Below are 16,230 nucleotides of genomic sequence, written 5' to 3'. Positions count from 1 at the left end.
TGTTGTTTGTTTATTTTATGGTTGTTAATGACGTCTTTAGAGGGCGGAGCTGAGTGATGTTTGTTTATTTTATGGTTGTTAATGACGTCTTTAGAGGGCGGAGCTGAGTGATGTTTGTTTATTTTATGGTTGTTAATGACGTCTTTAGAGGGCGGAGCTGAGTGATGTTTGTTTATTTGATGGTTGTTAATGACGTCTTTAGAGGGCGGAGCTGAGTGATGTTTGTTTATTTGATGGTTGTTAATGACGTCTTTAGAGGGCGCGCTGAGCAGCGTTTGTTTATTTGATGGTTGTTAATGACGTCTTTAGAGGGCGGAGCTGAGCGGCGTTTGTTTATTTGATGGTTGTTAATGACGTCTTTAGAGGGCGGCGCTGAGCGGCGTTTGTTTATTTGATGGTTGTTAATGACGTCTTTAGAGGGCGGAGCTGAGTGATGTTTGTTTATTTGATGGTTGTTAATGACGTCTTTAGAGGGCGCGCTGAGCAGCGTTTGTTTATTTGATGGTTGTTAATGACGTCTTTAGAGGGCGGAGCTGAGTGATGTTTGTTTATTTGATGGTTGTTAATGACGTCTTTAGAGGGCGCGCTGAGCAGCGTTTGTTTATTTGATGGTTGTTAATGACGTCTTTAGAGGGCGGAGCTGAGTGATGTTTGTTTATTTGATGGTTGTTAATGACGTCTTTAGAGGGCGCGCTGAGCAGCGTTTGTTTATTTGATGGTTGTTAATGACGTCTTTAGAGGGCGGAGCTGAGTGATGTTTGTTTATTTGATGGTTGTTAATGACGTCTTTAGAGGGCGGCGCTGAGCGGCGTTGGTTTATTTGATGGTTGTTAATGACGTCTTTAGAGGGCGGAGCTGAGCGGCGTTTGTTTATTTGATGGTTGTTAATGACGTCTTTAGAGGGCGGAGCTGAGTGATGTTTGTTTATTTGATGGTTGTTAATGACGTCTTTAGAGGGCGGAGCTGAGTGATGTTTGTTTATTTGATGGTTGTTAATGACGTCTTTAGAGGGCGGAGCTGAGCAGCGTTTGTTTATTTGATGGTTGTTAATGACGTCTTTAGAGGGCGGAGCTGAGTGATGTTTGTTTATTTGATGGTTGTTAATGACGTCTTTAGAGGGCGGAGCTGAGTGATGTTTGTTTATTTGATGGTTGTTAATGACGTCTTTAGAGGGCGCGCTGAGCAGCGTTTGTTTATTTGATGGTTGTTAATGACGTCTTTAGAGGGCGGAGCTGAGCGGCGTTTGTTTATTTGATGGTTGTTAATGACATCTTTAGAGGGCGCGCTGAGCAGCGTTTGTTTATTTGATGGTTGTTAATGACGTCTTTAGAGGGCGGAGCTGAGTGATGTTTGTTTATTTGATGGTTGTTAATGACGCCTTAAGAGGGCGGAGCTGAGCAGCGTTTGTTTATTTGATGGTTGTTAATGACGTCTTTAGAGGGCGGAGCTGAGTGATGTTTGTTTATTTGATGGTTGTTAATGACGTCTTTAGAGGGCGGAGCTGAGTGATGTTTGTTTATTTGATGGTTGTTAATGACGTCTTTAGAGGGCGCGCTGAGCAGCGTTTGTTTATTTGATGGTTGTTAATGACGTCTTTAGAGGGCGGAGCTGAGCGGCGTTTGTTTATTTGATGGTTGTTAATGACATCTTTAGAGGGCGCGCTGAGCAGCGTTTGTTTATTTGATGGTTGTTAATGACGTCTTTAGAGGGCGGAGCTGAGTGATGTTTGTTTATTTGATGGTTGTTAATGACGCCTTAAGAGGGCGGAGCTGAGCAGCGTTTGTTTATTTGATGGTTGTTAATGACGTCTTTAGAGGGCGGAGCTGAGTGATGTTTGTTTATTTGATGGTTGTTAATGACGCCTTAAGAGGGGGCTCGGATAAGATGGTTGGGAGTGCATTGGCTATCATCTGTAAGACTCTGGGTAAGCAGTCCGGCCACTGCTTATCCTGAAATCCACGTCTCCCTTCGCTGGAACACCCACTGCCCTGTTCCAGCTAATCAGCATCCTCTGTGGAATCTTTCCATCTAAACAAGATGCACATGTGAGACCTTCAAAAGCCACTAGCAGCGAGGAAACAGCGAAAGCGTCGGCACCCTCCAATTCACCCTGACCCACGGCCCTGCGACTTCCGCAGAACCGACATTAACATGGGACTCAGAACACACCAAGTAGGAGAAACATCTCCACACACATTTAATGTTCGGTGCAATTTATTTCCAACCATCCGAATCATTTCTGCCATTCTGCTTCTTAACTGTGGAGCTCAGTTCACCTTTACTAGACGCACAAGTTCAGTCACACTCACAGCTGAAAAAGCAGCTCTTTAATTTAGCGTCAAGTTGAAATTCTCCATCTGTTTGGTCTTTATCTTCTGAATTCGATCTGTAATTCATCAGTGAAGCACTCTGAGCTGCCACTGGTATGAAAACTGCCCTATAAGTAAAGTTCTTAGTGTTATATTTAACAGCAGTAGTAGTAATACGTTAGTAAAGGCTTGTAGGTTTTGGTAGTTGACTGGGGGAACTAACTGGCAACATTAAAGGGCCCATATTATGGAAAAGTATTTTTTTTCTCACATATTTAATTTCATATTTCAGTTCAAAGAGTTTGATGTAATACATAAACACCATTCAAAGTTTCAGAAAGTGTCATTCACTCCTCAGCCCATACAGTCTCATACATTTGCAAAAAAAAAGCCTGTTTGGAATTTCACTGCGTTTGTGATGTCACAAAAACAACACATTTACATATATCCACTTTTCAGCCAAGAGCAGTTTAGCCCCACCCACTCGCACTGAGGTTATAAGGAGTGTTTCAGCCTGGAGGGCTTTTTGAATGAGGCAGCATATCAGAACACAGCTCATTTATATATCACTCTTAAAGGTACAGTAGCACAAACAGCCCGTTTAATTATGTGGGATAGAGAGAGGCTGGAAAACAGTCGTGTCTTTTACAGTCAGGGCTGCACTGATACAGGAATTGTGGTCCGATGCCGATATACGATACTTTTCATGTATTTATATATATATATATATATATATATATATATATATATATATATATATATATATATATATATATATATATATATATATATATGCGCAAGTAAAAGCAATACACTATTTAAAAAGATGGTTCTTCACGGGTTCCTCAGTAAAGAAAATATTTCTATATACAACTATAAACTCTCAGAGAACCCTAATTATGGTGAAATGGTTCTTCAGATTGATGGAGAATGTTGTATATGGTTCTATACAGCACCAAAAAAGGTTCTGCTGTTATGTCAAGCTTGTAACAACAGAAGAACCATTTTCAAAAAAGTTCAATACAGAACCATATACAACACATTCTCCATCAATCTGAAGAACCATTTAAACATGCAAAGGGTTTCTCTGAGCGTTTCTATATAAATTCTAAGTACTAGCTTGTTTAAAAATGTAAAATAATAATAATAATAATAGTAATGATAAAAATAATGATAAATACCACCATAAACCAACAACTACAATGACTTTTATTTAATATTTTACATAAATGTTTACTAAATCCAACTAAACAGGCCCAATTACGCTCACTTTATATTAAAACATGTAGTTAGTGCTCTTTAAGTAGCAACGACATCCACAATATGCATTTTGTGACAATGTAACCACGGTAACGACTGAATATGGTCATACTGTCCTGTTCTGCAGGGTTAAAATGATAAAATGCAGATATTTTCGTGCAGTAATCCAGGATCACCTGAACTCCGGCTTTTCAATAAACAAAACGAAACAAAAAAGTATCGTTTCTCATTTTGGGGGGATTTTGCCTTCGTACTGCAGCAGCATTAGTTCTCTACTTCACACAAACACAAAACCAAACCTAAACGGACTGAAAACACATGCAAGAGTTTTTCACATTCACAGCTTCACATTTACGTCCATGGCTTCACCAGTATCACCAGTTATCATCAGTAATGCCCCAATACAGTCCTAATTGTTACAGCCTTATCAGCACTACATTATCATCAGGTGACCACATTAAACAAGCCTTACGCTCCATCTGTTGTATAAAGCAGAGTCTACAGTCTAACTGCACTGTTTACCATTAAACACACAGACACACACACTCAGACACACGCACACACGCTCACACACACACAGACACACACTCACACGATATAGGTGCACTTTCTACAGTTACAGACTGCAGTCTGTCTGTTTCTCTGATACTTTGTTACCCCCTTTTACCCTGTTCTTCAGTGGTCAGGACCCCCCATGGACCCTCAAAGAGCAGGTACTATTTGGGTGGTGAATCATTCTTAGCACTGCAGTAACACTGATGTAGTGGTGGTGTGTTAGTGCGTGTTGTTAAATACCCCCAAACACCACAAAACAACATCAAAACCCCCCCTCCACAAATACCCCCAACATGTCTCCAGACTCATTGCACCCCCAAATAAGCTCAATCAGCATCCAATGCCTCAACGCGCCTCCAAACAGCATCCAACGCCCCAACGCGCCTCCAATCAGCATCCAACGCCCCAACGCGCCTCCACACAGCATCCAACGCCCCAACGCGCCTCCACACAGCATCCAACGCATCATTCCAAACAGCATCAAATGTCCCATCGCGCCTCCAAACAGCATTAAATGCCCCAACGCGCCTCCAGACAGCATTAAATGCCCCAACGCGCCTCCAGACAGCATTAAATGCCCCAACGCGCCTCCACACAGCATCCAACGCCCCAACGCGCCTCCACACAGCATCCAACGCATCATTCCAAACAGCATCAAATGTCCCATCGCGCCTCCAAACAGCATTAAATGCCCCAACGCGCCTCCAGACAGCATTAAATGCCCCAACGCGCCTCCAGACAGCATTAAATGCCCCAACGCGCCTCCAGACAGCATTAAATGCCCCAACGCGCCTCCAGACAGCATCAAATGCCCCAACGCGCCTCCACACAGCATCCAACGCCCCAACGCGCCTCCACACAGCATCCAACGCATCATTCCAAACAGCATCAAATGTCCCATCGCGCCTCCAAACAGCATTAAATGCCCCAACGCGCCTCCAGACAGCATTAAATGCCCCAACGCGCCTCCAGACAGCATTAAATGCCCCAACGCGCCTCCAGACAGCATCAAATGCCCCAACGCGCCTCCAGACAGCATCAAATGCCCCAACGCGCCTCCAGACAGCATCAAATGCCCCAACGCGCCTCCAGACAGCATCAAATGCCCCAACGCGCCTCCAGACAGCATCAAATGCCCCAACGTGCCTCCAGACAGCATCAAATGCCCCAACGTGCCTCCAGACAGCATCAAATGCCCCAACGTGCCTCCAGACAGCATCAAATGCCCCAACGTGCCTCCAGACAGCATCAAATGCCCCAACGTGCCTCCAGACAGCATCAAATGCCCCAACGTGCCTCCAGACAGCATCAAATGCCCAACGCGCCTCCAGACAGCATCAAATGCCCAACGCGCCTCCAGACAGCATTAAATGCCCCAACGCGCCTCCAGACAGCATTAAATCCCAACGCGCCTCCAGACAGCATCAAATGCCCAACGCGCCTCCAGACAGCATCAAATGCCCAACGCGCCTCCAAACAGCATCAAATGCCCCATCGCGCCTCCAAACAGTATCAAATACCTGCAGTGCACCTCCAAAGAGCTCCAAATAACCCATGCTCCTCCAGACAGCATCAAACACCCCAACGCGCCTGCAAACAGCATCAAATACCCCAACACGCCTCCATACAGCATCAATTACCTGCAGTGCACCTCCAAAGAGCCCCAAATAACCCATACTCCACCAGACAGCCTGCCAAAGACGTCCAAACCGCCTCAAACTCCTCTGAAGTAGCTCAAACACAGAAACCACATAATCAAGCCTAAACGGCTCCAGGCGGTGTGAGGCGAGTGATGAGACGTGATTGAGACATGCACAACGCTAATTAGTGGGGTTTACATTATCCAGCTAACAGAGGAACCCTGCACTGTCTCTGTTGTTTAGTATGGTTCCAACACGTTCTGCCTTCCTGATTGATTGTGTAAACACCCTTGAGCTCAGGAAAAGAGCTTCATAAGTAAAATATTACTGTTGTTAATAATAATAATGATAATAATAATAATAATTATTATTATTATTATTAGTATTATTATTATATATGACTTTACCTACAGCAAGACTCAGCGTGAGAGTCTGAGTAGAGCTGGGCAGTGAGCAGGACACACCCGGCTGAGGAGTGTGTCAGACAACTTCTCACACACTCACTGAACTCCTCTCAGACAGAGCCACACACACACACACACACACGCACGCACACATGCACGCACAGACACGCACACAGACACACTCAAACTCACACAGATACACACACGCACGCACGCTCATACACGCGCACACACACACACACACACACACACCCTTAAAACACGCAAACTGTTCTATAAGTGTTCATGTTCTACACAGAGCTGTAATCTTCAGAGAACACTTAAAGAACCATCTGTTTAAGGAGCTTGTTTTTGTGAGATCACAAATACACTGTGTTTACATGCACTCAATAATCCGATCATGATCAGATTTCTGTAGTTATCTGATTGTCCAAATGGTCATGTAAACAGCACAGTCCGATCTAGACATCCGATTAATAAATCTGATTAAGAGGCTGGACAGCTCAGTAATCAGATTTCTCAGTGCTGTGAACTCTTACTCTGATTTCTTTCGGATTTCTCAGTCTGAGCATGTGTGAAAACATTTCCGGTACCACCGCTTAAGTGAGCAGCGTCAAATACATGCCTGATGAAATGAAGGGTTTAAATATTCTTCATCTTCTAGATGATGTGTGATCATATTTTCAGATACAGTGGTGAGATGTGGGAGTAAGCTTTACATTACGTTTATGTCACGTCGTCTTCTGTGAGTTTATTGGCTGTTTGTAAAGCAGAAATCTGATTACTGTCTGACTCATGTAGACCTGGAGTTTCCCCATTATCCGATTACTGTCTGACTCATGTAGACCTGGAGTTTCCCCATTATCCGATTACTGTCTGACTCATGTAGACCTGGAGTTTCCCCATTATCCGATTACTGTCTGACTCATGTAGACCTGGAGTTTCCCCATTATCCGATTACTGTCTGACTCATGTAGACCTGGAGTTTCCCCATTATCCGATTACTGTCTGACTCATGTAGACCTGGAGTTTCCCCATTATCCGATTACTGTCTGACTCATGTAGACCTGGAGTTTCCCCATTATCCGATTACTGTCTGACTCATGTAGACCTGGAGTTTCCCCATTATCCGATTACTGTCTGACTCATGTAGACCTGGAGTTTCCCCATTATCCGATTACTGTCTGACTCATGTAGACCTGGAGTGTCCCCATTATCCGATTACTGTCTGACTCATGTAGACCTGGAGTTTCCCCATTATCTGATTACTGTCTGACTCATGTAGACCTGGAGTTTCCCCATTATCCGATTACTGTCTGACTCATGTAGACCTGGAGTTTCCCCATTATCCGATTACTGTCTGACTCATGTAGACCTGGAGTTTCCCCATTATCCGATTACTGTCTGACTCATGTAGACCTGGAGTGTCCCCATTATCTGATTACTGTCTGTCTCATGTAGACCTGGAGTGTCCCCATTATCTGGTTACTGTCTGACTCATGTAGACCTGGAGTTTCCCCATTATCTGATTACTGTCTGACTCATGTAGACCTGGAGTGTCCCCATTATCTGATTACTGTCTGATTCATGTAGACCTGGAGTTTCCCCATTATCTGATTACTGTCTCACTCATGTAGACCTGGAGTTTCCCCATTACCTGATATTTACATCAAACATAAAAACTCTCAAACATGCAACACACAGCTCATTACCTTCACTACAGAGAGAGCAGAGAGAACAGAAACAGAGACAAAGAGAGAGAGAGAGAGAGAGAGAGAGAGAGAGAGAGAGAGCAGAGAGAGAGAGCAGAGAGAACAGAAACAGAGACAAAGAGAGAGAGAGAGAGAGAGAGAGCAGAGAGAGAGCAGAGAGAGAGAGCAGAGAGAACAGAAACAGAGACAAAGAGAGAGAGAGAGAGAGAGAGCAGAGAGAACAGAAACAGAGACAAAGAGAGAGAGAGAGAGAGAGAGAGAGAGAGAGAGCAGAGAGAGAGAGCAGAGAGAACAGAAACAGAGACAAAGAGAGAGAGAGAGAGAGAGAGAGAGAGAGAGAGAGAGAGAGAGAGAGAGAGAGAGAGAGAGAGAGAGGTTCCGAGACTGATTGTGTGTATTTTCATGTTGGACTTCTGTTCAGACGTTATTACATTAAGAATTAACTGTCAGAGTTCAGATGATCACACACACACACACACACACACACACACACACACACACACACACGACTATGCACATTTTGTCTGTCTTTTACTGTCTTTTGTCTTTGTACTGTTTACTATGCATCTTTTATTACTGCACTGGAAAAGTAGTGCAACTACCTTGTATTGTATAATGACAAAGTTGAATTGAACTGAATTTAATTGATATCCCTGGACACTGATATCCCACACGCTGGACACTGATATCCCACACGCTGAACACTGATATCCCACACGCTGGACACTGATATCCCACACGCTGGACACTGATATCCCACATGCTGGACACTGATCACATACACACACTCATCACACACACACTTAACTGACTTTAGCTGCACTTTGTAAGTATATAAACAATCTATAAAATAAAAACAATATCCATACCATGTTTTTATTCATCATCTCCATTTTATTCCTATTCTTTCTGTTCCGATGCTCAAATACACACTTTTAAAGGTATAATATTGATCCAGAACCTGCACAATCTGTCCACACCAGTCACTGTTTTATTAAAAACATACATTAATGAAGGCACTCTGAGCACTCCTGAGCACTCTGAGGGGCGAAGCTCAGCGCACTCCTCAGCCGTGCACAAACTGCTGATCTCACAGATCACTGATTTTTGTGGAGATAACTGACTACATTGTCTACTTTAATAAAACAGAATTAAACAGCATATCTTAAAACTCTCTCCTCAGACACGGAAGCACATTCAAAAATCTGCAGATTGGGTCGTTACGTATCTCATAATTAATCTCAGCCCTATTGTTCATAATGCTGTACACTGTGGAGAATTCATACTGCACCACCCTGCCTTAAAGGGGAACTCCACCAATTTTTACAAAATTCAGTCCTTGAGATTGAAACAGAGGTGATCAGAGCAGTTTGACATGAAATGGTTCATAATAAAGAAACTCAAGACTCAGATTCCTTTACAGTGGTGGTGATAGGAACCAGGCGTCACCATGACTACAACACAAATACAGACATTTATTTACTATCCAGAACCACCAGAGAACCTACACAAGCCTTCCGAGTTTATATGGAATGATGATGGAAAACAGTGGAAAATCTGGAATACTAAGTTTTCTTTGAGAACTATTTTGCCGTACAGCGCCCTGCATGTCTCCCTCCACCATGAGTGGAGTTTAAGTTCTCTAAACTATCATGAAACAGCGTCTCAGACATCAGGCAGTGAATTCAGAACCATTTCATGTAGGAACTTTCTGTGAGGAGCTTTTAGAGGTGAAACAAGAAACTGATCTACTTTTGAGGAAAGGTTTCCTGCTGGAGATGCGAGAAAAGCAGCAATAGCTGAGCCAAAGATTAAAGCAAAGCAAAGTAAGTCTGCGTTTTTGTTTATACTGTATTTTTTTGGCCTCTACTAGAACACCAGCACAGAACAGCTAGAACAGATTTACAGCCAACATAGTAAAACTTTACTTCAACAAAATGGGCATAAAATGTTGTGGCTCTATTTTTCCGCCTTAAAAAAGGATCTTCAAGGGTTCCTCAGTCAAGAAAACGGTTTGGTGACACTTCACTGCACAGGTCATAAGGCTTTATGGCACCTACATAAGCTTATCATGACAACTGACATAACTCTACATAAATGTTTATAAACGCTTATTTCAAAAGTGTCATTCACTATAAAGTTTACAGTTTAGCCAGTTTTGATCAAAGTCAGCTAAAGCAGTCTTTGACAGTTGACGCTGATTGGAAAAAAGCATTTATAAACATTTATGTAGGGTAACGTCAGCTGTCGTAATGAGCTTATGTAGGTGTCATATAGCCTTATGAACAGTACCCTACAGTAAAGTGTTACCAGTGGGTCTACACAGAACCATGAACACTCAAAGAACCAGCTGCATGCTTAAAGGGTTCTCTGCATGGTGAAATGGTTCTTCAGATTAATGGAGAATGTGCTGCATGAGGTTCTATATAGAACTATCACCGGGTAGAGCTTTAATCACCAACATCTAAACAGATTTCTGTTATGTTAAATTATTGTAAAGACTACATTTACAGTAAAATTACTGTAAAATTACTGTAAATTTACCGTAAAATGATTTGATACATTTTGGATGATTTTAGCAGATTTTTCAATAAGAGGAAATGTTGAGTGACCGGAATGAAAAAGAATCGTTTAATCATGCAAAAGTCTCTTTCATGGTTCTATATAGAACCATTTTCTTTATTAAAGAACCCTTTAGTGTACAGGTCTGGGCGATACGGGCATATTTATCATTATCATGATCAATTACGTCATAATACAGTTTCATTCCTGTGTCGTCAGTGCTTATAGAGTAACAAGCAGCAATGGGAATTTTGTGCTGACATTTTTCACGTGCACACTTCAAAAATGGTTCTTTAAGGGTTCTAACACCAAAAAGGGTTCTTCTACTGAAACCAGACATCACATCAACAGCAGAACCATTTTTGGTGTTATGTATAGAACCATATACAGCACATCTGCCATTCCGAAGAACCATTTCACCAGGCAAAGAACCATTTAACCGAGATATGGTTCTACACAGAACCATGTTTTTAAGTGCATCCTTATAAAAGGGGTTATGAAGGGTGTAAAATGTTTATTAATTAGGTAAAAATAAACACCATAAATCACTGATAAGCAGTTATAACACATGAATCAAAGGGTGACAGTGAGCTGCTGTTTGTCTAACAGGGAACCTACGTTCATTTACACTGTTAAAGCTCAGATTTTGGTTTATATGTGTGAAAATGGTTCCATATAGAACCCATGGTTCCAAGTAGAACTATTCCCTATAGTAAAGAACCCTTGAAGAACACTCTTTTGCACATATCTGTCAATATTAATACTGAAACGTTTATAAGAGAGTAGAAACTGGGACCAGATCTGGACCAGCATTACAGAGAAATGAGTAAAAATGCAGTAAAATGAATCAAATCCAGATGTTTCAGTGCAGCAACACAGCGGCACCTGAACATTCTGCTCTTCTGTAGTCCAATAAAAGCATCAACAGCATGAAATATCAGTCAAATCAGAACATCTGACCGAGGCTGATCAGTTTTTAATGAAATATCCGCCGATGTGATCCTCGCTGTGCATCCCCGCTTATCGCTGTTGTCAGAACAAAACCTCGTTTTTCAGTTTTAATCATAATCTGAAAATGCCTGATGTCCGTTACATTGAGTGTAGATTTCATGATGAATGGACTAAAAGAAACCACTCATAATGACTTATTAAAACATTCTGGTTCCACTGACTTACACTGAAAGTAAAGTGCGTTTTCTCCTTCTCCTGTAAAGTTACTACTCTGGAGATTCAAGGTTTTCTTCTGACAGCAGCGATTTGTCAGTCGTTCATTTGTACCTGCTACTCAATCACTGCACTGAACTTGGTCCATTCCACTTAAATGTCCTCGACACGCAACACGCACCATAATTAGAGCTGCACAATATAACCATGTGATGAATCACACCACAATAGGTCACAATAGGCTTTCCTGCGCACATCGTGGACAACTTCAGAGCTCAAAAACACGCCCCACCCGCACGTTTGATCAGAATCCGAGCACGATTAGAATTACAATTACACTTAGTGCAGCAAAGTGTGTGAAACTTCAACACAAATAACTGGACTCATAGTTTTCACCATTACTCATCAAAACGTGGCACACGTCTGTTCTAACTGATCAGACAACACAGAGTAAAAATCACTGCGCTCAGGTTTTGATAGTGTTATTTTGAATGTGGCACTACCGGCTCATTTTCCTCTGATCAGACATCTGAGAAAAGAAACATCGTGACGTTGTGTATTGTGAAACTTTCTTGAAGTATTGCGATATTATATTTTTGCCATATCGCCCAGCTCCAGTAACAAGCAGCAATGGGAATTTCGTGCTGACATTTTTCATGTACAAACTTCAAAAATGGTTCTTTAAGGGTTCTCTAACACCAGAAAGGGTTCTTCTACTGAAACCAGACATCACAACAAACAACAGAACCATTTTTGGTGTTATGTATAGAACCATATACAGCACATCTGCCATTCCGAAGAACCATTTCAGCAGGCAAAGAACCCTTTAACCGAGATATGGTTCTACGTAGCACCATGTTTTTAAGAGTGCACCCTTATAAAATGGGTTATGAAGGGTTTAAAATGTTTATTAATGTTATTAACAAGGTCATAAACACCTCAATGCCACCCAGCTTAGACTTCAGAAGAAAATATATGTCATTATGCATCGTAAAAAATTCCTGAAGCATCGGGATATTATATTCTGACTGAGGGAGACAAACAGCAGCTCACTACAGCCCTTTTATTCACGTGTTATAACTGCTTATTAATGACTGAGGTGTTTATAACCTAATTAACAGCATTAATAAACATTTTAAACCGCTCATAACCCCTTTATAAGGGTACACATCTAAACAGTTTGCTCTTAAAGGGTTCTTCAGTAAAGGGAATGCATTCTACACAGAACCATTTCAAGCTTACACGGTTCTCCACATGACGAAATGGTTCCTCCGAACTGAGAGAATGTGTTGGTTCTATATAGCACCAAAAAGGGTTCTGCTATTGTTATAATGCCAATTTTCACTCTTAAACGGTTCTTCTAAGGTTCTTCAGTAAAGACGATGGTTCTTGATAGCACCACGAACACTCAAAGAATGATTTGCACGCTTAAATGGTTCTTCGTGTGATGAAAGGCCTCCTCATACTGATGAAGAACTTATTGTATATGGTTCTATAGAGCACCAAAAAGGGTTCTGCTATTGTTACAATGCCAAGCTGCTCACAATAGCAGAAGCCATTTTAATGCTATATAGAAACCTTTTCAATAAGGTTCCACACAGAACCATATACAACACATTCTCCATCAATCTGAAGAACCATGTAGGCATGTGAGCGCCTCTATAGAACTCTATATAAACTTAGATAAATAAAGTATCGCAGCTTTATTCACATTCTAATGACGGTCTGATCTACCTGATCACACATACGGCCCGAAATATAAGATCACGATACTTTTTCACGTTTTCACGAGGCATGACGTGTCACAGTGTTTATTATTTCAGACGTCTGATCAGCTGGAACAGAGAATAAAGAGCCAGCAGTGCTCGATTTAAAAAAATAACACTATTCAAAACTGTGAACGCAGTGATTTTTCATCAGTATTTGTCACTAAATCCACTTAAACTGACTCATTTTACTCTCTTTATAATAAAACACGCAGCTGGTCAGTTTCCACAAGCACTGACGACACACAGGGCACAGAAAGGCATATCGTATTATGACAATTTATCACAATTATGATATATATTGTCATATTGCCCAGATCTACAACAGGATATCGCACAATAAAATACTTTTGCTGACATCTGATGATCAGAAACTATGAATCCAGTGATTTGTATTGAATATTTCACACACTGCTGCACTAAATCCGGTTAAGCGGGACTATTATTATTCATTTTGCTCTCTTTATAATGAAGCATGCAGTGGGTCAGTGTCTACAAGCACTGCCGATACACAGGATTTGTTCAGAAAAGCATATTGTGACATATTAGGACGTAATTTATCATGTACATGATAATTACTGTAACACTGCCCAGCTCTACTTATGGGTCAGACTGACATCAACCACTAAAATGACCTAAATGTGGTTTATAACAGAACCGAACTGATTTAAACTGAAGGCAAACGTGTGATAAAAGACCCACCACTGGATCTCATACCCCTCATATCCCAGCCAGTCCTGGTATTTCACTCTCTTTAATCTCCCTCCTCTGAAACCAATCAGCTCTGCTTGAAGGGGGATTCCACCAATTTTTTCAAAAATTCAACATAATTAAGTGGTTAAAATGTAAACAGAGCGGTTCAAATTGGTTTGGTGTGAAATGCTCTGTTCTAGATAAACTTGCTGCTCACAGTGGTGGTGATAGGAACCAGACGTCCACCTCTAAAAGCTCCTCACAGAAAGTTCCTACATGAAATGGTTCTGAATTCACTGCCTGATGACTGAGACGCTGTTTTATGATAGTTTAGAGAACTTAAACTCCATTCATGGTGGAGGGAGACATGCAGGGCGCTGTGCGGCAAATTAGTCCCCAAAGAAAACACATTATTCCAGGTTTTCCACCGTTTTCCATCATCAACGTTCCATATAAACTCAGAAGGCTTGTGTAGGTTCTCTGGTGGTTCTGGATAGTAAATAAAATGTGTTGTAGTCATGGTGACGTCTGGTACCTATCACCACCACTGTAAAGACATCTGAGTCTCTCCAAACAAATATCCCAGCCCAAACACTGGATTATGCAGAAATTTTGAAAATTGGATGGAATTTCCCTGTAAGCTTACACGCTTCACTCAATCAGGCCTTCAGTGTGTGGTGTCAAACATGCTGAAACGTCCAGATTTCTCTCTTTTAAAATGAAAAACGGCTCATAATTAAGCTGTTTTAAGCCTAAACCCGTTTCAGCGAAGGGTTTATAGGCTTAAAACACAAAAACACTCCTTTTTCCTCCGTTTCTCTCGGATCTGTGAGCCGCTCTGAGTCTTCACTCCCTCCTGCTACTCGACACCGCGGCCTGGCAGTGGACCCTCCAGCCTCATTATCACTGAAGTAACCAAACACCTTCCTTACTTACTTGAAAATAAGAGGCAAAAAGGCGCTCAGAGTGACCAAAGCCCAGACTCGGGCCACTCTGCTGGGCCCTCAAGCCCGCTTGAGGAGCTGTGGAGCTTCAATCCACCCCCCAAAAAGCCACCAAACCCAGTTCAAACAGTTTATCCAGCTCAAAGAGCACCAGGGAAGATGGGAAAAACGCCTATTTTAACACATTTCTCCAAAAAAGCAGCTCTTTCCAGCCTTTTCGAAGCACAGCTTATAGATTTTATGATCACTTGTGACTTTTAGAGCCAAAAACTCGAACAAAAGTGCCCCTTTAACCTCCCCCCCTACACTTTTCCCCCAGTTTTCAGGTACCCCCGAGCCCGAGCTGTGACGTGTTCTGGAGGTTGTGCGTGTTTATGGTTACTTTTTAACGCCAGGGCTCGTCTGAAGGTGAACGTTCACCTCGCAAAACGTGAAAAAAGCGAGTCTATCCCGAGTTAAAACGCACGTAACACCCCCGAAACGACTTTAGGGACGTGTTCCGAGCTTCAGACGCGGGTTAGAGGGATTTACGCGCCCCTAAAAGCGATTCTGAACGTAAAACAGAGCGAACAAAAGTCCTCCACCACTCCGCTCCGCTCCGCTCCACTCACCGCGCAGCAGAGGCACACCGCAGCTCAGCAGCAGCTGCACGAATAAAAGCTCCATCTCAGGGCCGGACTCGCTTCAGCTGCGCAGCCCAGACTCCATGGTTCCGGCCGTGCTCGAGTTAAAAAGGTCGAAAAGCAACTTTTTAGTCCGTCTTCGGGCCGCGAAAGCACTTTTACTCCGTCCGAGAGCGACACGCCGCGCCGCGACCCGCTGTGTCCCAGTGTCTCTCGCTCTCTCTCACTCTGTGTGGCTCCTACGGGGAATGACAGCGGAAACGGCCCGTGACGTCAGCGCCCATCAGACCCGTTGCTTTCTTTCACGCCCGCATTCGCGGAAAGCCCCGCCCTCGCGCGCTCTGATTGGCTCTCGGCGAGCTCTGGGCCAGTCGCGGCGCGGGCACGCCGCTCGACGGTGACCAATCAGAGCGCGGGGCAGGCGGGGCCTGCCCTGAGTACGGGTGGGGAAAAAAGCGTCGAACTTTAGGTGTTAAAATAAAACATAAGTATACGGAGCCCCGCTGGTGACCACGCCTTATTAACGCGTGTGAACGAGATCCTAAGGCGTGGCCACGGTTTAATAAGTCGTGGGAACGAGATCACGGCTTACTAAATC

The 16,230-nt window shown here is 42.8% G+C and overlaps 1 protein-coding gene across 1 annotated transcript in view; it reads right to left on the bottom strand.

The window, feature by feature from the left end:
- The window catches only part of lrp5 (low density lipoprotein receptor-related protein 5), a 100,070-nt gene extending 84,226 nt beyond the window's left edge, over positions 1-15,844 (bottom strand). Inside the window, exon 1 of the mRNA XM_037540773.1 lies at positions 15,621-15,844. Coding sequence (XP_037396670.1) covers positions 15,621-15,675 — 55 coding nt within the window. The 5' untranslated portion in view covers positions 15,676-15,844. The remainder of the gene's footprint in view (positions 1-15,620) is intronic.
- Positions 15,845-16,230: the final 386 nt, after the last annotated feature.

This window comes from Pygocentrus nattereri, chromosome 8, assembly GCF_015220715.1.
Source record: "Pygocentrus nattereri isolate fPygNat1 chromosome 8, fPygNat1.pri, whole genome shotgun sequence".
NCBI lineage: Eukaryota > Metazoa > Chordata > Actinopteri > Characiformes > Serrasalmidae > Pygocentrus > Pygocentrus nattereri.
The sequence above is the reverse complement of the archived record's forward strand: the minus strand, read 5'-3'. Positions and strand labels throughout refer to the sequence as shown.